The 26,517-nt window shown below is 45.9% G+C and overlaps 1 protein-coding gene across 1 annotated transcript in view; it reads left to right on the top strand.

The window, feature by feature from the left end:
- FBXO9 (F-box protein 9) overlaps positions 1-25,881 on the top strand; it is a 72,442-nt gene extending 46,561 nt beyond the window's left edge. The window contains exons 7-13 of the mRNA XM_069726801.1: positions 2,554-2,668; positions 4,930-5,048; positions 5,569-5,659; positions 5,818-5,913; positions 10,676-10,769; positions 12,948-13,102; positions 24,344-25,881. Coding sequence (XP_069582902.1) covers positions 2,554-2,668; positions 4,930-5,048; positions 5,569-5,659; positions 5,818-5,913; positions 10,676-10,769; positions 12,948-13,102; positions 24,344-24,452 — 779 coding nt within the window. The 3' untranslated portion in view covers positions 24,453-25,881. The remainder of the gene's footprint in view (positions 1-2,553; positions 2,669-4,929; positions 5,049-5,568; positions 5,660-5,817; positions 5,914-10,675; positions 10,770-12,947; positions 13,103-24,343) is intronic.
- Positions 25,882-26,517: the final 636 nt, after the last annotated feature.

The following is a 26,517-nucleotide window of genomic DNA, read 5'->3' as shown; positions in this document are numbered from 1 at the left end:
GATCTTCTGTACCAAGGACCGATCTGCCACAGAGTCCTTGGTTGCTCAATTTAACAGCTTTGCTGTTGAAACCTTCCATTTTGGCCTTTTCTCAAGGCGGGACTTGATGCTGGCCTTGCCCTTAGTTCTCTAAAGGGTCAGGTAGCAAACCTTTCCATTCTCTTTCTGAAGTAGCTTCCCGTTCTCAGGTCAGATATTTGGATTTGAGAGTCCTCAGTGGTTGATGCCTCTTAATGGCTAACTGGAAAGATGGTAGCAAATTGCAAACCTTCGAGACTTGTCAATGGGAGCCTCTTCATCAGGCATAGACTAATACATTTCTAAATATTTGACTAGGGGTTCCCCCCTTGAACCACCCCATGAGGCCTCACTGTCTGTTCTGTCCTGCAAGGTGGCCTTTCTGGTGGCCATCACCTCAATTAGGCGCGCCTCAGAGTTGGTGGCTCTCTCCTGTTGCCCCATTTCTTGGTTTTTCACCAGGATAAGGTAGTTTTACGGCCTTCGTCGCCTTTTCTTCCCAGGGTGGTGTCCTCCTTTTACTTGAATAAGATCGTCCTTCCCACCTTTTGTCCTGCTCCGACCTATTCTCTGGGGCGTTCGCTGAGCAGGCTAGACCTGGTCTGGGCGGTGAGGATCTATTTGTCTAGGACCTCCTTCTTTAGGAAGACGGACCATCTATTTGTCATTCCAGACAGTACGCCAAGAGGCCTGCCGGCCTCCAAGGTTACTATTTCTCTCTGGATCAGAACTACTATTCTGCAGGCTTACCGGGTCAAGAACAAAGTGACTCCTCCTAGGATTAAGACTCACTTTGCCCCGGGCAGTGGGAGCCTCCTGGGCGGTACACCATGGGGCATCTGCCCTACAACTTTGCTAGGCGGCAACCTGGTGTTCCATTCACTCATTTGCCAAATGTTATAAGCTCCATACCTACGCTTCGGCAGTTGCCTAGGCGGAAGGATCTTGCAGGCGGCAGTGGTGAGTCCTCCGATCTGAATGGAGTTTTTTCTGCTGTTCCCACCCCAGGGACTGCTTTGGGGCGTCCCATGGTTCCTGTGTCCCCCAATGAGGCGATGGAGAAAACAGGATTTTTGGTTGCTTACTGTAAAATCTGTTTCTTGGAGCCTTCATTGGGGGACACAGCACCCTCCCAAGTTAAACAGCTATGTTTTATTGTGTTATATTGTTACAGTTTGAGTATCTATCTTTACATGTTGCTTCTCCTACTGCTTTCTCACTAACTGAATATCCTACTTCCTGTCGGTAGTGTGTATGCTGTAGAGGAGGAGCTAACTTTTTTATTTGCATAGTGTCAGCCTCCTAGTGGCAGCAGCATACACCCATGGTTCCTGTGTCCCCCAATGAAGGCTCCGAGAAAGATTTTACAGTAAGCAACCAAAAATCCTGTTTTTTGTTTTTTTTGGTCACCACACCTCCCTAAGAAAAAGTCAGTAAAAATATTCAAAACCCCACAATGGCATCAATAAAACAGTTCACCACAGAGCTCCATCTACTGAAAAATAAAAATATTTCCGGCCTTGAAAAATGGCTAAATAAACCAGTTTATTTTATTTTTTTTAATGAAAGTTGGCTGCCTAGGAAAGAGATTAAACTTCATCTTCTGCTGGACGAATACAGAGGTTAGAACACTAAGGGTATGTGCACACGTTCCGGATTATTCGCAGATTTTTATTTTTGTTTTTTGCACGTTTTTTTGGCGGCTTTTCGCGGCAAAAACTCTTAAAAAATGTATGCATTATGCATCCCATCATTTTTAATGGTTTCTGCAATTTTTGTGCACATGTGTTTTTTTTCCGCAAAAAAAAAAACGCTTGCGGAAAAATACGCAGCATGTTCATTAATTTTGCGGATTTTAAGCAGATTTCCCACTATATTATTGCATTGGGAACCTCCGGAAAAAAACGTGAAAAATCAGTGCAAAATACGTGATAAAAACACTTGCAGAATTCCTGCAGAAAACCTCAGGATTTTCTCAGGAAATTTCTCCATACTTTCCAGACGTGTGCACATAGCCTTAGGCCTCATTTAAATATCAGTTTTGTCAGTGTTCTTTTCATGTTTTTCACGGATATAACAAGTACTTATATAATACTTACTATGTAGTCTATAGGGCTGTTCACTTGTTTGTTTGTTTGTTTTTCTCACACTTGGTGTCTAACTTGTGCCCACTATTGGCCATGGTTTAACTCGCCCTTTCAAATAATTAAGGCCATAAAAAAACAGCACACAGATGTCATCCAGGTGCTGTCCGTTTTTTGCTATTTAGGACAGACGCTTGGAAATGTTTTCTTATTTTTTTTTTTTTTTCATTAAGGGATCCAGCACACTGATGAAAAATTACTTAAACTTTGTAATACAGGGTCTTTTTCATTAGTTTATACTGTTTGGGTTGACAGACTCCTTTTTAAGGTGGATATGTTGCCCATAATTTACAGTTCAGCTGTGCTCGATTATTGCTTGAAATAACAGCGCTTTCATTTAGCATTGGTGTAGCGAGGGCATTAACCGGTCTTTTGTTTTTGTGTGTTTTAGTGCTCCCTATGGAGGTACTGATGTATATTTTCCGCTGGGTGGTTTCCAGTGAGCTTGATCTCCGTTCATTAGAACAACTATCATTGGTCTGCAAGGGCTTTTATATTTGTGCAAGGTACTTCATTCTACAATGTGACCATCCACTTACAAGAGCTTCACAAATATCTGATTTCATTTTATGCTAAAAAAAAAATCTACATTTTAGGTGCTTGCATTAAATAGTATAGCGTTACAAGAAGAGACATACAATGTATTCTACCCCTTATCACTTCTGTACTTTTGGCATGTTTCTCTGGCTAACTTTTGCCTACAACGCTATAAATTCGTCCTGGTCTTTTTGAATTGGCCGTATATTAACCCCTTAACGACCACCGATATGCCTTTTAATGGCAGCAGTTAAGGGTACTTAAACCACAGTGCCACTTTTTAACGGCGCTGAGGAATAAGGCTATAATGCAGGGGTAGCCGAGATCCCAGAGAACATGATTTGGGTCGGTTTTCACCGACCCCGGTGTTGCAATCGCCATCATTAACGGTATACCGGTGGCTGCAAAAAAGTCAGATTTTCCATTTAATTTCTCTCTCCTCTGAGGAGAGAGGGAGAAATGGGGCCCCCCAATCCACACACCCCCTCCCCCCGGTACCTCTGGTGTCCCTGCATGCCCCCGTGAAGTCCCCCGGGCCGCCAGCGTTTTCTTCCGGGAGAAAATGGTGGGCGCATGCGCAGTGCATCCGCCGAGATCTGCCGGCTGGAACCTGGCAACAATAGGAAATTTTTCCTATTGGTTCATTTTCATCATTGTCATAGGATCTATGACAGTAGTCAAAATGAAAAAAAAAAAAAGTAAATCATACCCCCTTTATTACCCCCTTAGTTAGGTAAAAATAATAAAATTAAAAAAAATGTACCGGTATTTAATTCCATTAGGGTTGAGCGAAAGTTAGAGTTGAGCTAAAGTTTGGGTTATGGTTATTGTTGGTGTTAGGGGTGGGTTAGGAGTGTGTTGGGGTTAGGGTTGGAGATGGGGGGGGGGGGGGGGAGGTGTTCCACTGTTTAGGCACATCAGGGGTCTCCAAACGCGACATGGCGCCACCATTGATCCAAGCCAATTTTGCGTTCAAAAAGTCAAATGGGCTCCCTCCCTTCTGAGCCCTGCCATGCACCCAGACAGTGGCTTTCCCCCACATATGGGGTATTGGCGTACTCAGGAGAAATTGCACAACAAATTTTGTGGTCCATTTTCTTCTGATGCCCTTGTGAAGATACAAAAAAGTTTGGTTCCAAAGTAAATTTTTTGTGGAAAAAATCAAATGTTAATTTTTCCTTCCACATTGCGTTAGTTCTCGTGAAGCACCTGAAGGGTTAATAAACTTCTTGAATGTGATTTTGCGCATTTTGATGGGTGCAGTTTTTAGAATGTTGTCACTATTGACCGTTTCTGTTACATCGACACCCCAAACTCACTTCAAATGTGAGGTGGTCCCTAAAAAAAAATGGTTTTGTACATTTTTTGTTGGAAAAACGAGAAATCACTAGTCAACTTTTAACCCTTATAACGTCCTAACAAAAAACAAATGGTTTCCAAAATTGTGTTGATGTAAAGTAGACATGTGGGAAATGTTATTTATTAACTATTTTGTGTGACATATCTCTCTGATTCAAGTGTACAAAAATTAAAATTTAGAAAATTGCAAAATTTTCAAAATTTTTGCCAAATTTCTGTTTTTTTTCATAAATAAACGCAAGTTATATCGAAGAAATTTTACCACTAACATGAAGTACAATATGTCACAAAAGAACAGTCTCAGAGTCAGTGGGATCCGTTGAAATTTTCCAGAACTATAACCTCATAAACTGACAGTGGGCAAAATTGTAAAAATTGGCCTGGTCATTAAGGTCAAAATTGGCTCTGTCACTAAGGGGTTAAAGGGGTTGTCCACTGCTTTCATATTGATGACCTATCTTTAACTTAATTATGGGCAGAGTTGCAGTATTTGGGAGAAGACACTTAGCTGGGTCCAGTGCCTTCTCTGATCTGGATATGTAGTCAATAACGAGGTATTGGGCAATCCTTTTAATTATTTTGAGTAGCGGTGCAATCAGTCACATTCACTGTCTACCTGTCCCCGTCTCTCAGGATGGGACAGCATTTTAGTACTGTCTCAGATGTGTTTCAGACCACCTCCCAGTGCCAGTATGCCAGTATTGCAGTCCTCAGCTCTGACATAGGGTGTTTCTAGCTCTGCTGAGAGTAAGCAAAGGAAAAAATAAGCAGCAGCTAATCATTCCCTGTAGGTACTTACATTGTTACTGTACTTTAATGTGTTTTAATAGTTTTCTTGTGTTTTTGGAAACTAATGTATTTTATATTGCAGGGATCCTGAGATCTGGCGCTTAGCTTGCTTAAAAGTCTGGGGTCGAAGCTGTGTGAAAATGGTCCCATATATCACATGGAGACAGATGTTCCTGGAACGGCCACGTGTCCGGTTTGATGGTATGCGATTTGTTGCAATTCAGGATTTCACATTTGTTTTGCAGGTTGTAAATATGTTTTATTTTTATGTTCACCAAACACCTAACCTATCTAATGAATGCCACCAGAGAATAAAGTGCCTCAATATTGTTCTTTTAGTATTGTGATTCTTGAGGTATGCTTTTTTTTTTTTTTTGCTTGTGAGGCAGTTCAAAAGCTCATTTTGTATCCCAATATGATTCCCACCCACCACGGGCCCGTGAGCCACATGTGGCACTCAGGCTACAAGTTGGGTACCCTGCTTTACCCTATGGACTAGCATACCTCACCATTTCCACTTTATCCATGTCCCCTACATATGTAATGTATGCTATCGGATAGCAGATACCTGTCCGCAAATATATACTGTAAATGTATGTAATACACAGTGGGGTTTTTTGTGATACAGTAAAAAAAATTCTCCGTTTCCCAAAAGAATTGAAATACCTTTTACATTACCTTGGAATATATTGCTGATATATGATATATTATGTGTTTCTAGGTGTGTATATTAGCAAGACCACATACATACGCCAAGGAGAGCAGTCTCTGGATGGATTTTACCGGGCTTGGCATCAAGTAGAATATTACAGGTATTTTTTTTTTTTTTATGTTACAATTTTACTCCTTGTTCATTATAGTGCAACATTGATTTGTTTTTAAATTGTAAATGCATAAAATAACACATTTCTTGATTTATTTTAAAACTTCTTTCTGTCATCCCTTTATATGTTCAAATATTTCTTTATAGATATATGAGGTTTTTTCCTGAAGGGCAAATTATTATGCTTACCACCCCAGAGGATCCCCAAACAATTGTACCTCGATTACGGACAAAAAATTCACGGTATGGTTTGGTGCAATTTTTATAGATGACTTCTGAAAGCAAACTTGGTCTACAGAATGTTCTTTTTTTTTTTATTCTACGAATACATTTCTATCACAAAATATAAGATTTCAAAAACCCTTCTATAACGAGTAGTAAACATTCATCATGTGATAATTACAGTATTTTTCAGTCCATGGGATGCATCTGACTATAAGCAGCATCTTGGGTTCAGACATCAGGAAATCTAGTAAAACTTCCCTGGTAGTGGACTTTGGCAAATAATGCGTTTTAGGGAGCTCAGTAGGAAGGTAAAGGTAACATTAAGCTTCTGGTCGTGTTTCTCTACAACATTCACATTATACACTCAATGCTGCATGGTAGGCACACACACATCTGTTGCACGATCAGTACATATACCCCGAACTCTGCAGCACACATTAATGCGTGCACAATAAATTCACACACAAATCTGCTGTGTAGAAACAGACAAATTCAACGCTGATGTATGTAAACACGTATACTCCGCTCTGCTATATAAACGTGTATATACACACCCACTGATTTAAATCATGAGTAGTTTAGTACAGGCATAAAGTCTCATTCCTTATACTCCATTTAGATGACTTGATCACCTTCCCAGGATATCCTAGAAGGACCTTCAGCTCCAGAGTTCAGTGGTGTGCTTTGTCACAAATTGCAGCAAGGTGAGGACTCTGCAGGTTCATACCTCTCCAGCCATTCTGTATCCAGAGGGACTTTCTCGGATTTGGAGCGCTGTCCCGGGAGGACGAGTGTATGACCAAACTTCAGCTGTTCCTGTTTTCTTAGAACACAGGTACAGCTGAATAACCAGGGAGCTGACAGGTCCTTCTTCAGGTCCTTATTCTGTCAGGTCGTTTAGGTCTTGTAACAGGCAGCGGGAAAGAGGGGGAAAAGGAGAAGGATACAGACAAGGTGTGTATCTATATGTGTATAATATGTATGTGTGTATGTATGCATAGTAGAGCTGAGTGCGTGCACACACATGGCAGAGCGGAGTGCGCGTGTGCACACATGGCCCAGCTGTGTGCGTCTGTGTATATAGCAGAGCTGTAGAGAATAGCTATGGAGCTATAAGGTGCCCACACTTTTTAGCTAGATTTATTTCTTGCAACAAAGTGGGATTCACAATTATATATATATATATATATATATATATATATATATATGTGTGTGTGTGGGGCACATGCGAGGCTGTGTGGCACATGCTATATATCACAGACTATGTGGGGGCACATGCTACAGTTGTGGCCAAAAGTATTGACACCCCTGCAATTCTGTCAGATAATACTCAGTTTTTCCTGAAAATGATTGCAAACACAAATTCTTTGTTATTATTATCTTCATTCAATTTGTCGTAAATGAAAAAACACAAAAAGAATTGTCCTAAAGCCAAATTGGATATAATTCCACACCAAACATAAAAAAGGGGGTGGACAAAAGAATTGGCACTGTTCGAAAAATCATGTGATGCTTCTCTAATTTGTGTAATTAACAGCACCTGTAACTTACCTGTGGCCCCTAACAGGTGTTGGCAATAACTAAATCACACTTGCAGCTAGTTGACATGGATTAAACTTGACTCAACCTCTGTCCTGTGTCCTTGTGTGTACCACATTGAGCATGGAGAAAAGAAAGAAGACCAAAGAACTGTCTGAGGACGTGAGAAACCAAATTGTGAGGAAGCATGAGCAATCTCAAGGCTACAAGTCCATCTCCATAGACCTGAATGTTCCTGTGTCTACCGTGCGCAGTGTCATCAAGAAGTTTAAAGCCCATGGCACTGTGGCTAGCCTCCCTAGATGTGGACAGAAAAGAAAAATTGACAAGAGATTTCAACGCAAGATTGTGCGGATGTTGGATAAAGAACCTCGATTAACATCCAAACAAGTTCAAGCTGCCCTGCAGTCCGAGGGTACAACAGTGTCAACCCGTACTATCCGTCGGCATCTGAATAAAAAGGGACTGTATGGTAGGAGACCCAGGAAGACCCCACTTCTTTCCCCGAGACATAAAAAAGCCAGGCTGGAGTTTGTCAAGACTTACCTGAAAAAGCCTAAAACGTTTTGGAAGAATGTTCTCTGGTCAGATGAGACAAAAGTAGAGCTTTTTGGGCAAAGGCATCGACATAGAGTTTACAGGAGAAAAAAAGAGGCATTCAAAGAAAAGAACACGGTCCCTACAGTCAAACATGGCGGAGGTTCCATGATGTTTTGGGGTTGCTTTGCTGCCTCTGGCACTGGACTGCTTGACCGTGTGCATGGCATCATGAAGTCTGAAGACTACCAACAAATTTTGCAGCATAATGTAGGGCCCAGTGTGAGAAAGCTGGGTCTCCCTCAGAGGTCATGGGTCTTCCAGCAGGACAATGACCCAAAACACACTTCAAAAAGCACTAGAAAATGGTTTGAGAGAAAGCAGTGGAGACTTCTATGGTGGCCAGCAATGAGTCCAGACCTGAATCCCATAGAACACCTGTGGAGAGATCTAAAAATGGCAGTTTGGAGAAGGCACCCTTCAAATATCAGGGACCTGGAGCAGTTTGCCAAAGAAGAATGGTCTAAAATTCCAGCAGAGCTTTGTAGGAAACTCATTGATGGTTACCGGAAGCGGTAGGTCGCAGTTATTTTGGCTAAAGGTTGTGCAACCAAGTATTAGGCTGAGGGTGCCAATACTTTTGTCTGGCCCATTTTTGGAGTTTTGTGTGAAATGATTAATGTTTTGCTTTTTTGCTTAATTCTTTTTTGTGTTTTTTCATTTAAGACAAATTAAATGAAGATAATAATACCAAAGAATTTGTGATTGCAATTCATTTTCAGGAAGAAACTGAGTATTATCTGACAGAATTGCAGGGGTGTCAATACTTTTGGCCACAACTGTATATATCACAGAGTATATGGGGCACATGCTGTATATCAGAGACTATATGGGGCACATGGTGTATATCAGACTATATGGAGCACATGCTATATATCAGACTATATGGGGCACATGCTGTATATCAGACTATATGGAGCACATGCCATATATCACAGACTATATGGGGCACATGCTGTATATCAGACTATATGGAGCACATGCCATATATCACAGACTATATGGGGCACATCCTATATATCAGACTATATGGAGCACATGCTATATATCACAGACTATATGGGGCACATGCTGTATATCAGACTATATGGAGCACATGCTATATATCAGACTATATGGAGCACATGCTATATATCAGAGACTATGTGGAGCTCACGCTGTACATGGGAGGCTAAGTAGTGGCTCACGCTGTATGTACACAGGCTGAGTGGGGCTCACACTGTTTATAGGAGGCTATTTGAAGCTTACACTATATATGGAGTCCGTGGGGCTCACTGCATAATGACGTCTATGTGGGGTTCACGCTGTATATAGGGGGCTATTCACCCTAGTAGAAGATCTGTATAGATAATCTATAGAAGATATGTACCTGGCAGTATATATAGGAGGCCGTATGAACAGCAGTTGTGGGGGGATACTGCTTTCTTGAAGCCTTAGGGTAAGTTCACACGGGTGTTTTTGCAGCTTTCTTTTCAGCAGCAAAATCTGATCTTCTTGGCAGAAAAGAAGCTGTGACAAAAACGCAGGTTTAGGTGCATATTTGTTGCGTTTTTGTTGCGTTTTTTGTGTCTTTGTCCATGCTAATGCCCATTAACTTTCTGCAGTAAAAACGCTGCAAATAATGGTACCTGCCTTTTTGCTGCGTTTTTTCAACACCCATTCAAGCCAATGGGTGAAAAACGCTGAAAGAAGTGACATGCTCTATGTCCAAAAAAGCAGCAAAGCACAAAAGCCTGATGACACAAAAAACCAATTTGTGTGCATGAGATTTCTGAAATCTCATTGGCTTTGTTGGTATTGTAAAAAGCAGCAAAAACGCCCTGTGTGAACTTACCCTTAGGCATTCAGCTGGGTTTAGCCTTCAGGGTATAGCCGCTATGGAATGTGAGTGGAATGGGGAAAGACACTAAGGAATATTGGTTGTCCAGGCTCAAAAATTGCTCAAAGGGGTATGAGATTATACAGTATATAATATTTTTACAATCTTCAAAGATTTTATTTATTTTTTTATGTACAATGTGAAGCTAACATAAAATGATTAAAACCATAGATCATTTTCTGCCGATACATCCCCTTTAAATCTTTAAAGTTACTGTGATTTGTAAAGGTGATGGTAAATTGGCCATGGTCTTGGAAGGAAATAAGTGATTATCCAACATCTTTGTCAGAGCTAGGATGGGACTAGGAGTCAGATTTGTTGAAATCCAGCCATTTTGATCTTTTACCCTGATGGAGTTATATCTTTTTATTTGTTTGTCTTTTGTCTTTCCTGGAGCAGAACAATATTGTATCATACAATTATTAGGTTCTGTAGAAGGACGTAGATCTGGGGATTTATTATGATGGAATACAGGCTGAACTGGATGGACAAATGTCTTTTTTCGGCCTTACTAACTATGTTACTATGTATAAAGGAGAAGGCCTACTTTGTAATGGCTGTATAACATTGTATATGCATAAAATTTTCTTTTCCCCTAATTTTCGCATTACCAGTTGTCACTACTTCATACCCATTAATTCACACCTGCTCTGAAGTGTTGTATTTGTTTCTGCCATCTTTACTCTTGGGTGACATAGGGTTTGTAGCGGTGTACATCAGTAAAGATCAATATGCACTTAAGAAATTCTTTTTTAAATTCCACAGAACTGATGCAATGTTGCTTGGCCATTATCGCCTGTCACAAGATACAGATAACCAAACCAAAGTTTTTGCAGTAATTACCAACAAGAAAGAGGAGGTATGTATATTTATTACCAGTGATATTGTCACTAGAGTTTGGAGGTCAGAAATAAGTTTTTTTTATTATCCGCCTGTAAATTTCATTCTGTTTATTCTTGCCCATTTATTTGTGACTATATATATATATATATATATATACCGTATTTTTCGGATTATAAGACGCACTTTTGTTCCCCCAAATTTTGAGGGAAAGTGGGGGGTGCGTCTTATAATCCGAATCTGTGTGATGTGCTGTGCTGTAGAGGAGGGGGGCGGCTCTGGAGTGGTGTCAGGGGGCTGGGGTGGGCTGGCTGATGGCTGCAGAGACAGCAGGAGGTTCTGTGCTCCCGCTCATTAGCCTCATGTAATATTCACTGCACCTGCTGTCCATCACCTTTGTGCTGAAGCCACACAGAGTTGGTTGACAGGGGAGCAGTGCATTTTACATGTGCCTGGACTCCCCCTCCTCCCACCATGAATATGCCCCCCTGCAGGCACACACATAGCCCCCCCAGTCACTACATGCCCCCCCTGCAGGCACACACATGGCCCCCCAGTCACTACATGCCCACCTGCAGGCACACACATAGCCCCCCCCAGTCACTACTTGCCCCCCTGCAGGCATACACATAGCCCCCCCCCCCCCCCCTCCAGTCACTTCTTGCCCCCCTGCAGGCACACACATGCCCCCCAAAACCCCCCCCCCCCCACAGTCACTACATGCCCCCCTGCTGGCAGGCACATGATAAAATAACAAACGCTTAACTCACCTTCTGCAGGGGGGCATGTAGTGACTGGGGGCTGTGTGTGTGCCTGCAGGGGGGCATGTAGTGACGGGGGGACCATGTGTGTGCCAGCAGGGGGCATGTAGTGACTGGGGGGGCCATGTGTGTGCCTGCAGGGGGGCATGTAGTGACTGGGGGCTATGTGTGTGCCTGTAGGGGGGGCATGTAGTGACTAGGGGGGCCATGTGCGTACCTGCAGGGGGGCATGTAGTGACTGGAAGGGCCATGTGCGTACCTGCAGGGGGGCATGTAGTGACTGGGGGGGCCATGTGCGTGCCATATAGAGAGAGGGGGGAGGCCATGTGCGTGCCAGCAGGGGGGCATATAGAGAAAGGAGGGGCCGTGTGCGTGCCAGCAGGGAGGCTTATAGTGACAGGGGGGGCCATATCCAGGATGAGATCAGGGGGCAGTGTGCCAGCTGCACAGGGGGGCAATGTGCCAGCACGGGGGGGGGGAGCATTTGCCAGGATGGGGGTTATATAGATACTAGGATGAGGGGCATATATATGATTTGTAAGACGGACACTGGCATTACAAGACAAACGCCCTTTTATTATAAAATTATTTTTTTCTTCACCAAATTTGGAGGTGCGTCTTATAATCAGGTGCATCTTATAAAGCGAAAAATACGGTACATGGTAAAAATTGTTGGTACCCTTCATTAAAGTGAGGAGACCCCGCAATGGTCACTGAAATAACTTGAAACTGAGAAAAAAAATGAATTTTCAATTTAAACTTATTGAATATCACCTAATGAAAATTAGACAAAAAATACGAATGAAGATGCAGATTTCTGTAACTGTCAATGAGACTTCTACACTTGTCAGCAGGCATTTTGGCCCACTTTTCATGAGTAAACTGCTGCAGCTGTCTCAGGTTTAAAGGGTGCCTACTCCAGACTGCCTGATCCAGTTCCTTGCACATTTTTTCTGTAGGATTTAGAAATGGGCTCATGGAATGACATTTCAGAATAGTCCAGTGCTTTACTCTTAGCCATTTTTGAATATTTTAGTTGTGTTTTGACTCATTATCCTCTTTGAGGACCCATAACCTGTGACACACACGAAGCTTTCTGACACTGGGCAGCAAAATTCACTCCTGACTGTGTTGATAGACTTGAGATTTCATTGTACTCTGAAAAAATCAGACCCAAATCTTAGCAGAGCCTCTTCCATGTTTCACAGTAGGTACAATGTTCGTTTCTTTTGTATGCTTCTTTTTTGCATCTGTGAGCATACAGCTGTTGTGACTTGCCATAAAGTTCGAGTTTTGTATCATCAGTCTAAAGGACATCCTCCAGGTGGTTTGTGGCTTGACAATATGCAATTCAGCAAATTCCAGTTTTGCTTTTGTTATGATTTGCATTCAACACTTTTTGAACATACAAACATTTCTCGTTTTGTTTAATATAGAAATCAGCAGAGTACCAAAAGTATCGCTATTTTCGTCGCGGGCCAGTTCAGGAAACAGATCGCAGCTTTCACGTTGGACTTCAGCTATGCTCATCTGGCCGTTACAGATTCAACAAGCTGGTTTGGATCCATCATTCTTGTCATATTACTTACAAGTGAGTTGATTTTCAAAAAAGTTTGTTTCATAGAAGATACATAAGTATAATCCACATACAGTAAGTTAACAAACGCATAGATAGAAAACCTGTCATTGCTTATAAGAGGTATCTGTGACTTTACAAAAAACAAAAAATGTATTTAAGCACTACAGGCAGGTAATTGCAACTTACCTGCCTGTTGTGCATGGCACCCTTCTTCCCCAACACAGAGCAGTCACAGACTGCTCCTCATGGGGATTGAGCAGCCTTGGCTGATGCGACGGTGTAGGACTACCGAGGTCATTTTGATTAACAGCCACCTCCCTTCGTTCTTCGGGGATCTGGCTGTCAATAAGAATGACCTCGGAAGTCCCACCCCATCGACAGAGCCGACCGGAAAAGAAGCCTCTGCTATGTAGTAGTGACATCAGCAGAAGCTTCTGAATCCTCTGCAGGAACGGTCTGTGAACGCTCTGTATCGGGTAAGAACGGCAGGTAAGTTGCAATTACCTGCCTGTTAGTGCTTAGATCAATTTTTTCTTTTTTGTAAATTCCCAGATATCCCCTTTAAAGGAGTTTTCCCAGGGTGTCCCTCATGATGGTGCTGTCATGATGGAATGAAATAAAATTACTGGTAGGACAAATTCCTAATTTCCTGGATACGCATCAAAATCTAAACATTTCCAAAATGCCTGTGATGTTCATAAGTAGTTCACCTATGAACAGTTATATTGCCAGAAAGTCATTATTTGCAGCTACTGTCCTCAAAGGGATTTGTAGGTAAAATTCTGCGCTGCCGCTGGGATGAATTTCAGGAGAATGTAGTCAATTCACAGTGGTTTTATTCAATGCGTTTCAGGGGTCGCATGCCCCCTTCGTCAGGAAATACCACCTGGTGGCATTCTGATATGATTGATTGGCCCCATCCCAGTCATGGTATGCATGGTCCCATTCTTATTCTGATATGATTGATGGATACCAGGACTGGGATGGGGCCATTCATACCAGCAAGGGGATGGGGCCAATCAATCATACCAGGATGCCAGGAAGAAATGAATATTCATTGCCCTCCATGCCCATGGCGTGGAATGCAGTGCATATTAATTTCTCTTTAGCAGCGGGCACAGGAGTTAGCCGGAGCTGCCGGCACCTGCCTCTGTGACCAGCTGCTCCTCCGATACCGCTCCCCTACCTCCCCACCACAGCCAGAGCCAATATATCTGGACTATAAGACGCACCCCCCATTTTCCTCCACATTTTGAGTGCGTCTTATTGTCCCAAAAATACAGTAATTATAGTTCCAGTACAGCTTTTGTCCTCCTTGCTTAATTGCCACTGTCCACTTTTGGGAGTTAAGACACTTGCGTATATTAGTACATTGCTCTGCTCAAACAACTCTGTATGCTCTACCATCCTACAGTACATAATTGCTCTCTGAACCTGTACATACAGCCCCATCCTGTAGGATATCAGTCCTTTCAGCCCCTCAATATGCAATACCATGCTGCATTTTCTTCTCTTAGTACCACTATATATCATACCATACTGAAGCTAATTTTTCCTCTGTCCATCTATATACAGCTTCCTCCTGCAGTCTATCGCTCCTCAGCCTTTTTATATCCATTCTCACCTTGCAGTAGTTTACTCTTCGCATTCCACTCTATATATAGCCTTCTCTGCCATTATTTCATTCTTCAGTCCCTCTATTTACAGTCTCTTTTTTCATTATATCACTCCTCTCATCCCCCTTTACATACACCCACCTCTGCAGTACATTGCTTCTCTCAGGCCCTCCATACACATCCCCACCATACAGTACAACACCTTATCCTAGCCCCCTGGATAAACAGTCCTATCCTACAGCACATTGGCTCATCTCAGCCCCTGGATAAACAGCCCTATCCTACAGCACATCAGCTCATCTCAGCCCCTGGATAAATAGCCCTATCCTACAGCACATCAGCTCATCTCAGCCCCTGGATAAACAGCCCTATCCAACAGCACATCAGCTCATCTCAGCCCCCTGGATAAACAGTCCTATCCTACAGCACATTGGCTCATCTCAGCCCCTGGATAAACAGCCCTATCCTACAACACATCAGCTCATCTCAGCCCCTGGATAAATAGCCCTATCCTACAGCACATCAGCTCATCTCAGCCCCCTGGATAAACAGTCCTATCCTACAGCACATTGGCTCATCTCAGCCCCTGGATAAACAGCCCTATCCTACAGCACATCAGCTCATCTCAGCCCCTGGATAAATAGCCCTATCCTACAGCACATCAGCTCATCTCAGCCCCTGGATAAACAGCCCTATCCAACAGCACGTCAGCTCATCTCAGCCCCTGGATAAATATCCCTATCCAACAGCACATCAGCTCATCTCAGCCCCTGGATAAATATCCCTATCCTACAGCACATCAGCTCATCTCAGCCCCTGGATAAACAGCCCTATCCTACAGGACATCAGCTCATCTCAGCCCCTGGATAAACAGCCCTATCCTACAGCACATCAGCTCATCTCAGCCCCTGGATAAACAGTCCTATCCTACAGCACATCAGCTCATCTCAGCCCCTGGATAAATAGCCCTATCCTACAGGACATCAGCTCATCTCAGCCCCTGGATAAACAGTCCTATCCTACAGCACATCGGCTCATCTCAGCCCCTGGATAAATAGCCCTATCCTACAGGACATCCGCTCATCTCAGCCCCTGGATAAACAGCCCTATCCTACAGCACATTGGCTCATCTCAGCCCCTGGATAAACAGTCCTATCCTACAGCACATCAGCTCATCTCAGCCCCTGGATAAACAGTCCTATCCTACAGCACATCGGCTCATCCCTGCCCCTGGATAAACAGCCCTATCCTACAGCACATCGGTTCATCTCAGCCCCTGGATAAACAGCCCTATCCTACAGGACATCAGCTCATCTCAGCCCCTGGATAAACAGCCCTATCCTACAGCACGTCAGCTCATCTCAGCCCCTGGATAAACAGTCCTATCCTACAGGACATCCGCTCATCTCAGCCCCTGGATAAACAGTCCTATCCTACAGCACATCAGCTCTTCTCAGCCCCTGGATAAACAGCCCTATCCTACAGCACATCGGCTCATCTCAGCCCCTGGATAAATAGCCCTATCCTACAGCACATCAGCTCATCTCAGCCCCTGGATAAATAGCCCTATCCTACAGCACATCACATCATCTCAGCCCCTGGATAAATAGCCCTATCCTACAGCACATCAGCTCATCTCAGCCCCTGGATAAATAGCCCTATCCTACAGCACATCAGCTCATCTCAGCCCCTGGATAAATAGCCCTATCCTACAGCACATCAGCTCATCTCAGCCCCTGGATAAACAGCCCTATCCTACAGCACATCACATCATCTCAGCTCCTGGATAAATAGCCCTATCCTACAGCACATCAGCTCATCTCAGCCCCTGGATAAATAGCCCTATCCTACAGCACATCAGCTCATCTCAGCCCTTGGATAAATAGCCCTATCCTACAGCACATCGGCTCATCTCAGCCCCTGGATAAATAGCCCTATCCTACAGCACATCACATCATCTCAGCTCCTGGAGATACAGCCCTATCCTACAGCACATCAGCTCATCTCAGCCCCTGGATAAACAGCCCTATCCTACAGCACATCAGCTCATCTCAGCCCCTGGATAAATAGCCCTATCCTACAGCACATCAGCTCATCTCAGCCCCTGGATAAATAGCCCTTTCTCTATCGCCTTTCATTGGGGGACACAGGAACCATGGGGACACAGGAACCATGGGTGTATGCTGCTGCCACTAGGAGGCTGACACTATGCAAATAAAAAAAGTTAGCTCCTCCTCTGCAGTGTACACCCTACCGACAGGAAGTAGGATATTCAGTTTAGGTTAGTGTCAGTAGGAGGTGGACACGGGTCTTTCATTAGACCCTTATCTACCTCAATGTGCGTCGTTACCTTTCATGTTTTTCCGGAGGGATACAGGGTGAACACTCACACCTGTAGTCCCACTATGCGGACTATGAGTACGGCGTGTACTGCCACCCCGTATCCTCATAGATCCCTCTCCAGGACCAAGATCCTAGCACACAAGCGTGCTCAGAATTCCGGTCCTGGCTCCGTCCCCCACCCACTCGCCCACCAGAGCCTGTCGGTCGGAGGAGACGAGGACGTCCATCGCCTCCGTGGACGTCTCATTCCTTCCAGGTTAGTACCGGCGTGGGATGTTTAGGTGAGTATTTTCCCTCCCCACCCTGTGGCTTCCCTGGATCCTAAAAAGGGGGTTCCTATTTGGGGAGTTTTCTGGTGCGGGTCGCATCTCTTTTCGGCCGCGCCACTTCCGTGGATGCGGCCTCCCTGTCCCCTGTTCCGGCGCGGCTGCTTTTGCGGACCGCCGCGCCGCTTCTTGTCCGGGCGCGCTGTCTGCGTGGCCTTGCTCAGGGGGGACATTTCCGCCTCGGGTCCTGTGGGCTTCCCAGCCCCGGCTTCAGCGCGGCCCTCGGTGGCTTCCCTGCTCCGGCCGCTGTGTGCGGCCGTTCATTTCCTTTCAGCGCGGCGGCTTTGCCGGCCGCCGCGTCGCTTCGGCCCTCTGTGGCTTCCCTGCTCCGGCCGCTGTATGCGGCCGTTCGCTTCTTTTCGGCGCGGCGGCTTTGCCGGCCGCCGCGTCGCTGGTTGGGCCCCCTGCAGCTGTGTCCCTCTGGCCGCTTGCAGCGCCGCGCGTCCTCCCTCGGCGTGGCGGCTTGCCGGACCGCCGCGCCGCTTTGAACCTGCGGCTGCGCTGCTCCCGCCGCTGTGGGCGGCCTGTCGCCTTCTGCGGCGCGCTGTTTGCCGCTTCGGCCCTTCCATGCCGGTCACCGATCGCTAATTTAGGCCCCGGCTTCTGCCTGGGCCTACTTCCGGTGCCGGACTCCGCCCCCTTTCTTCTCTCATCGGGCGGGCTTTTCTCCCGCCCGACATTTTCACTGCGGCCCGCCTTCTCTCCGCCCACCGGCGCCATCTTGGGACTCCTTTACATGCACCTCAATCTCAGGAGCCCATACCGCTGTCACATCCGCAGATCGAGTCCAATTTGCGGCAGGAGCCCACATCACCCTCCTGCCTAAAAGACGACTTCTTACCGGAGGCCCATCCTATCAAGCCGAACAGCGTCCTCCGGATCCCGTTTTTCGTCTACCGTGAGTAGCTCTGCTCTGCAGACTGACACTCCCCTTTGCCCCCAAACCCCCCTGCCCCCTAACCACTCGGGCAAAAAGGGGGCCATTCTCGTCTTCCTACTCCTGCAGCAACCCGATTGTGCCTACCGCCCAGGATCCCCCGGCCGATCCGCCCGAGAGTGATAACCCCATCCCAGGCTGGGCCTCCTCTCTGTCTCAATCGGTGGCCAATCTAACACGGGTGTCTCAACCCTGGTGTCCGTGCTGGATCGGTTACCCCTGCAGACCCCCGCAGTAGCCACCGGGTCGCTGGAAGCTCCGTCCGAGCCCTCCAAGGCTAGCTGCAAAAGGTCCAGACAGGAATGCAAGTCTGAGTCTTCTTCTCGACACTCGGTCCTCCTCTGCAGTCGGCGTCCTCCCGATCCTCCTTCCCTGAGTCAGGCGAGGCTTTCTATGATACGCCTTCGAAGGATAATTTGGGGCCGGCTTCGAACCAAATCGCTAACATGAGGGATATGGTTCAAAGCCTCATTGGAGCGACCAATCAGACCTGTGGCATCAAAGATTCCTCTACGAAACCCGCAGATCAGGCGGTTTCGTTTAGACGGTCTAAGCTACCTCCCAAGGTATTTGCTCCTCATCCTGAATTCAAGGAGCTTCTGTCCAGAGAAAGAGCGAATTCTACCAGAAGTTCGCAAAGAGACAAGCGTCTTGGAGTCTCATATCTCTTTCCTCCGGATCTCATTGCCAACGGGAATGAGAGGCGTTAGAGAACGACCTCTCCCCCTGTGGATCCGTCGGCTGCTAAACTTGCCACCAACACAGTCCTTACGCTGTCCGGTGGGCGGCTCTGAAAGATTCCATCGATAGGATCATGGAATCCTTCGTGAAGTCGGCTTTCAAAACTGCCGAATCATCCCAATGCCCAGCCTTGGCTTCCATTTGGGTTTCGAAGTCTGTATCCGAGGGGCTAAACAACTCCGTTGGGGCATTCAAGCTGGAGCTCCATCAGGCCGGCTGGCGGAACTTGCCACCCAGATTACTCACGCCGGGGAATATTTTGTTCCCTGGACGTCGCGTCTTCTGCCGCACAGGCGCCCAGTAATGTTGTTGCCAGCTGTCGCACTGTTTGGCTCAAGAGTCATCAAAGAAGTCCCTTACGAGCCTGCCTTTTCAAGGTTCACATCCTTTCGGTTCCAAGCTGGACCAAATTTATTAAGGACGCCACTGGCGGCACCAGTCCCCTTCTCCAGACCTCGCCTACTTTCCCTTTAGGCGGCTACTTCGGTCTTTTTGACTTTTTTCGTAGTTTTGCGGCATCAGATTCCTCTTCGCAGAGGCCACAGGCACGTTAAGAGAAGAAGGTATTCTTCGACTCACTCTTTTCTGGCGTGCCCGCTACTCCTAAGGTGGATTCTCCAGGTCCAGGACTGGAGGTTCCACCTAGGCATGACCCACGACCAGACCCCAGCCCGTTTCTCAGGCTGGGCAACCGTCTCCTGTTCCTCAGGGACGTCTGGGTCTCCTCAGTAGAGGGCGCTGGGCCAGGGCACTTGTATCCTCTAGATACAAATTCTTCATTTCACGGTCCTGGGATCGTTTTCTTCAAATCCCAACCTCCAAGAGACCCCGCTCTAGTCCCGGGTTTCTTTACGGCCATTGTTTCCCTCCTTAAATCTGGGGTAAACGTTCCCGTCCCAGAACAGGAACGGTTCAACGGTTCACAGACTTCTCTTCGAATCTTTCTGTACTGACACAGGACAACAAGGTTTGTCCCAGTCCGGATCTCCATTTGCTGAACAGGAAGTTTCGTCGGAGACACTTCAGGATGATATTCCCTCGTTCAGTAATCACTTTCATGGAGGCTCAGGAATTTCGGTTTCAGGCTCCCGAAAGTCTATCCATCTTTCCCGACATTCTAACCGTTGCGGGTGGCTCGTCAACAGGAAGAAGTTCCGTCTTGTTCAGCGCCTCGTATCTCCGGGCATGTTCTTCGACACTTGTCGGACCAGAGTCTTCCTTCCCGAGGACAGGATATCCCTCCTTTGTCAGGAAGTTCGCTTGCTCCAGGGTTCTCGGCTCCCCTCCTTTCCGATGGGTCTTAAAGACCTTAAGGAGGTTTGGTTGCAACATCGGAAGCAATTTTCCCTTCTCCCGTTTCTTTCAAGACTTCTTCAGCAGGCTATTTTATCGCAGGGGACAGGTCTGTCTTCTCCCTGCATCGTCCGATCCGGCTTTCTCCCAGGTCAAATGGTTCCTCGACTTGTGGCCGAGGTCACTTCTCTTATCCCAGAGTAGATCCTTCACAGCATATCCTTCCTTCCAGTTCCCTGGCAGGTGGTGACGACGGACGCCTGTCCGCTCGCGGAGGCGCGGGGCTTTGTCTCCTGTTCTTTCAGGGTGGTTGGTCGGCGCAGGAACCCTCTGCCGATCAATGTCCTCGAGTTCCGGATCATCTTTCTGTCTTTCCTTCACTGGGTAAGGATTCTCAGCAGCCTGCCAATTCGAATCCAGACAGACAATGACACAGCTGTGGCATATGTCTACCACCAGCGGTGGACTCGGCGTTCGCTGGCCTCGGCCGAGATTCCAGGATCCTCCTTTGGACAGAGGCAACAGTCCTGGTGAGCTCCGCAGTGCATGTCCCCGGCGTGGACATTTAGGCCGCCGACTTCCTCGGCCGCGAGGGCCTCGCGGCAGGGGAATGGTACTTCAGGAGGTTTCCTATCGGATTACTTTTCTATGGGGGACTCCAGAGGTGGTCCTCATGGCGTCCCGATTGAACAGGAAGTCCCTCGGGTCGGCTCAGGGTCCCGTGTTTCTCTCACAGTGGGGTTGACGCTCTGGCCATTCCTCGGTCGCAGTTCGGGCTCCCCTATTGGTTTCCATGCCTTCCCTTGCTTTCCAAGCTGTCGAAAAAGATCAAGGCTGGATGGGTGCCGGTCATTCTGATCGTCCCGGATTGGCCCAGGAGGTCCTAGTTTGCAGACATCGTCAATCCTCTCGCGGACACCCCTGGTGTCTTCCAGGCGGACCCGATCTGCTGTCTCAGGGTTCGATTTTTCACCCGAATTATCGGTTGCCCAGTTTAACGGCGTGGCTGTGGACTCCACAGTTCTAAGAGCGTCCGGCCTTTCGGCCCAGATGGGTCACTGTATAGTCCAGGCTGGGAAGCCTTCGTCTTCTTTCAGGATCTACTATCGTACCTGGTAGGCTTACTTTCGTTGTTGCGAGTCCAACCGCTTTTCACCTATGTCCTTTTTCCCTGCCTTCCATTTGGTTTTCCTTCAGGCAGGACGGGATTCGGGCTTCGCTCTCAGTTCCCTATAGGGCCAGGTTCCTACGCTCTTCTTCCCTTTAAGAAGACGTTATCTTCTCAGCCACAGGTTAAGACCTCCCTTCAATGAGTGGCCCACGCTGTCCCTCCCGTACAGGGCCTCTGGATTCATGGGATTTAAAGGTTGGGTTGGTGGTGCTTAGGGGTTCCCCCCTTATAGCCTCTCAGGGAGTTTTCCCTGTCAGTTCTATCTCGGAAGGTGGCTTTTCCCAGGTCCATCTCTTCGATCCGCCGCGTTTTTGAGTTGGCGGCCATTTCTTGCCGACCTCCTTTCTTGATTTTAATCCAGGACAAGGTGGTCGCAGACCTCTGCCTTCCTTCCTTTCTCGAGGTGGTTTTCATCTTTCCACCTCAACGAGGACATCGTTATACCTTTCCTTTTGTCCAGCTCCGACTCTGGAGTGATCGTTGAACAGGCTGGGTCTCGTCAGGGCAGTGAGGATCTCCCTGGCTAGCACAGCCGCTTTCCGAAAGATGGATTCTCTTTTCGCCATCCCTGATGGCGTGCGTAGAGGCCTGCCGGCTTCCAAGGCGACTATTGCTCGCTCTATCAGAATGGCAAGTTTGGAAGCTTCCGGGTCAAGAACAAGAGTGCCTCCTGAGATAAGGCTCACTCTACCCGGGCAATCGGCGCTTCCAGTGCGGTATGCCACGGGGTTATCGCTGATGGCTTTGCAAGCGGCAACCTGATCTTCCATCCACACGTTTCGCCAAACTACGGCGGACTCCAGCCTGGGCAGAAGGATCCTGCAGGCAGCAGTGGTGAGTCCTCGGACCTGATGGAAGTCGGTTTTCCCCACCCCAGGGACTGCTTTGGGACGTCCCATGGTTCCTGTGTCCCCCAATGAAAGGCGATAGAGAAAACAGGATTTTTGGTTGCTTACCGTAAAATCTGTTTCTCGGAGCCTTCATTGGGGGACACAGCTCCCTCCCAAGTTGAACAGCTCTGTTTACTGTTTACGTTTGAGTTCTTTGAACACTCTTTGAGTGTTTGAAACTGTTAATCTATGGAGCGCCGTAGAATTTGTCGGCGCTATATAAATAAAGTTTATTATTATCATATTATTATTATTATAGTTCTCTTTTACACGTTGCTTCTCCTACTGCTTTCTCACTAACTGAATATCCTACTTCCTGTCGGTAGGGTGTACACTGCAGAGGAGGAGCTAACTTTTTTTATTTGCATAGTGTCAGCCTCCTAGTGGCAGCAGCATACACCCATGGTTCCTGTGTCCCCATGGTTCCTGTGTCCCCCAATGAAGGCTCCGAGAAACAGATTTTACGGTAAGCAACCAAAAATCCTGTTATCCTACAGCACATCGGTTCATCTCAGCCCCTGGATAAATAGCCCTATCCTACAGCACATCAGCTCATCTCAGCCCCTGGATAAATAGCCCTATCCTACAGCACATCGGCTCATCTCAGCCCATGGATAAACAGCCCTATCCTACAGCACATCAGCTCATCTCAGCCCCTGGATAAACAGCCCTATCCTACAGCACATCGGCTCATCTCAGCACCTGGATAAATAGCCCTATCTTACAGCACATCAGCTCATCTCAGCCACCTGGATAAATAATAATAATTTTATTTCTATAGCGCCAGCATATTCCCCAGCATAAATGGTTTTGTCCTTCAGCATATCGCTCATCTCTGAGTGAAGAAGATGATCACTACTCCCTCTCCTGCTCTGCATGAAATTCTTGATAGGCTGAGATAATCAAGAATCCCAAGAGCAAAAGGAGAGGGTGCAAGGATCGCGTTACTCATTTATGCATGATACAGCTTCTGCACTGCTGCATGTGCTTCAGTGTAATCTGGGATCATTCATGCGTGATCCCAGAATTTGAGCAGGGATCTTATGTATACTGGGCAGTTCAGCTAAACACCTGTGGGCTGTATATGGAACATTACCAAAGTGACGTCACGGCGATCGCATAACATTAGACAAAATGTTAAAAGTAATCTTATTACACATATGCCTACATTTCTAAGGGAACGCTTAGCAAGACCTAAAAATACCTTAGACAACCTCTTTGGATCTTCACATTTACCGTCCACTTCACATTGATTTCCCTTCATTTAAGATTTATCTTCTTTTTATAATGGACCTTCACTGTTGGGCAACTTTTCCTTTTTTTTTTGAAGCACATAAGAAAATATTTTTAAAAATGTGGTTCCTTCAAAGGACTATTATTCTTAATCTCTCTGACCCTTTGGGCTCTGACCAAAAAGAAATCTATGTCATAGGGCTGAGAATTGCTTAAATATGCTCAATTTTTAAGTGGATGTGCCCCCAAAACCTTGTGGACATGACTCACTCCCCATTTATTATGTTTTATCAGACAATTTTTCCAACTCACTCGACAAGCTGTTTTATAGTTGTCCATGGTATCCCATCTTTGCCCCATGATCTTGTCACTGTATGGTGGCATTGCACCCGCTCTATTCAAATGCTGTTGTGAGAGATCGACAGCGGCATTTACATTGTTAACAGCAGCGCTCCGCGCATGTTGCAGGGCGCTCATCTGCTGACCCCATTGCAGTGCTGACAGATCTAAACATCATTTTGCGTTGAGGTTATGTCAAATCTGTTTACACAGCCTAAAAATGAGACCGTTTTAGGAAATCTCTCCCAAAGTATTGGTCTACACTGTTGTTAAATTAAGTTTCACCATAATGTGATCTTAGATGTTCATCTGTCTGTCCATAAGTGTCTTTCTATTACTCAGCCCTTGAATGCTTCTCTTGCAGGTCCACCGGGGAGACGGCGGTCACAGCTTTTGACATTGATAAAATGTACACACCACTGTTCTTTGCTCGTGTGAAGAGTTTTACTGCTACATCTGAGAGACCTCTCTAAGGTCTTTCCTCTTATTCCTTGCATGGTACATGTGGATAAAGACGAAGCGATGAAACATTCTGCATCCATTTTGTTAAGTTCTGCTACAGATAAACTGGATTTTGTTCTTAAGGCATGCAGGGCAGACTTGCTTCTGTAAATTTGGCATTTTAGTTTACGATAATTGAAACTATGAGACATAATGATTATTAGTATTAATTTTTTACTATAATTTTCTTATCCTGTTCACCATTCAGAGTTGCTATTAATCTAGTCGTCAATGCTGCATTGATGTAATGATGGATACACTCAGCTTAAAGGGGTTCTCCAGGCTCAGCATAAACTTCTGCAGTCACTAGTGATTGCAGTCAGTAGAGATTGTGAAATTGTGACAGCGTTCAGTGTGCACACTGTCAAGAATCCTTTCTGTTGCAAGCTTGAGTGGGTAGTCAGATGACTGCAGTTATGCTAGTGAAATAGGATATCATCCACTCTTCTCAATGTTCTATTTAGAGAAGTGGAGCAGCTAGTCAGTAATTTGCTTACTTGCGGTCAACTGATTGCCCACTGAAGCTGAAAATTTGAGCGGAATCCTGACAGTGTGCATATTGTAACAATTCATCAATATGCAGTCACATTGCAGACTGCATAACTTTATGTGGAGCCTGGAAAGACCCTTTTAGGGTTTGGGTTTGTTTTTTTTTTTTTGTTTTTCTCTGTTTAAATTGGCCTACCGGCTGGTATTGCTTAAAAATGGGTATTACTTACATGGTGATAACCCTGCTGCTCCAGTGCCTCCTTTTCCCAGTCTGATTTCTGAGCATCAGAAGTGGTGACGAGGTAAACTGTACAAGACCAGTGTTTGGAATCAGTGTCCCGTGTTGTTGAAGTTATATCACCACTTTTTGTCCTGAAACAAAGACTAGTGGGAGCAGCGGAGGGGCACACTGGAGCGCAGCATGGTCTGCCACTGGTAAGTAGTGCTTAGCTTGTCAGTTTATAGCATTATCAACCTGTGAGCCACCGTGCCCTTAAAACAGGATAATTTCATTAATGATTGCTGATCCAATAGGCCTCCTCACTTTACTACCAAAAATTACATTTCTGAGTTAATATTGAAAATATAAGAAAACTATGAATTTTATAAAATGAGTAATGTTAAACATGGTGATGGTCATTAACTATTGCCATTATATCACATAAGCACTGTTAATTTGAGATGTGTGCAATATTCATATTAGGAGACTCACGGGACAAATCAATCATGGTCTTTTATATATTTTTACTTGCGAATTGCATAGAAATGTGATAATTAATGTCTATAGGCCTTCTTTGCTAAAGGGTTTTTCTTCTTTTCAAATGAGCGCTTGTGTTCAGCATGAGGGAATATAAGATATCGTTCGTCGAAGTGTTTTAGTGCTGATTATTATGAATAAACACTGAAAATGAACATTGTATGGGCATTGCTTTGTTTCCTTAAAGGGAATGTCCACCTTTTAACACCATTATACTGTTCACAGATAGTCAAAAACCCTGAGTGACCGTACTCCTTATATACAGTCTATATCACAGTCCATAATTCACCTGTCTTCCAATATATAATCTAAAAGAATTACTTGTTGGCTAAAAGTCTACACAGGACTTAACCTCTTTCTGACCTCGGACGGGATAGTATGTCCGAGGTCAGGTCTCCTGTTTTGATGCCGGCTCTGGCTGTGAGCCTGCATTAAAGCCAGGACACGTCAGCTGTTTTGTACAGCTGACATGTGCCTGCAATAGCGACGGGTGGAATTGCGATCCACCCACCGCAATTAACTAGTTAAATGCCACTGTCAAACGCTGACAACGGCATTTAACTATCGCTTCCGGCCATCGGGCCGGAAATGAGCGCATCGCCGACCCCCGTCACATGATCGGGGGTCAGCGATGCGTCAGCATGACAACCTGAGGTCTCTTTGAGACCTCTATGGTTGTTGATGCCGGCTTGCTGTGAGCACCACCCTGTGTTCGGCGCTCATAGGAAGCCTGTAATTCAGCTACATAGGAGCGATCTGATGATCGCTTCTGTGTAGCTGAGCAGATCCAG

The sequence above is a fragment of the Ranitomeya imitator genome, chromosome 5 (assembly GCF_032444005.1).
Source record: "Ranitomeya imitator isolate aRanImi1 chromosome 5, aRanImi1.pri, whole genome shotgun sequence".
NCBI classification, from domain to species: Eukaryota; Metazoa; Chordata; class Amphibia; order Anura; family Dendrobatidae; genus Ranitomeya; species Ranitomeya imitator.
This window is presented reverse-complemented; position numbering and strand designations above follow the sequence as displayed.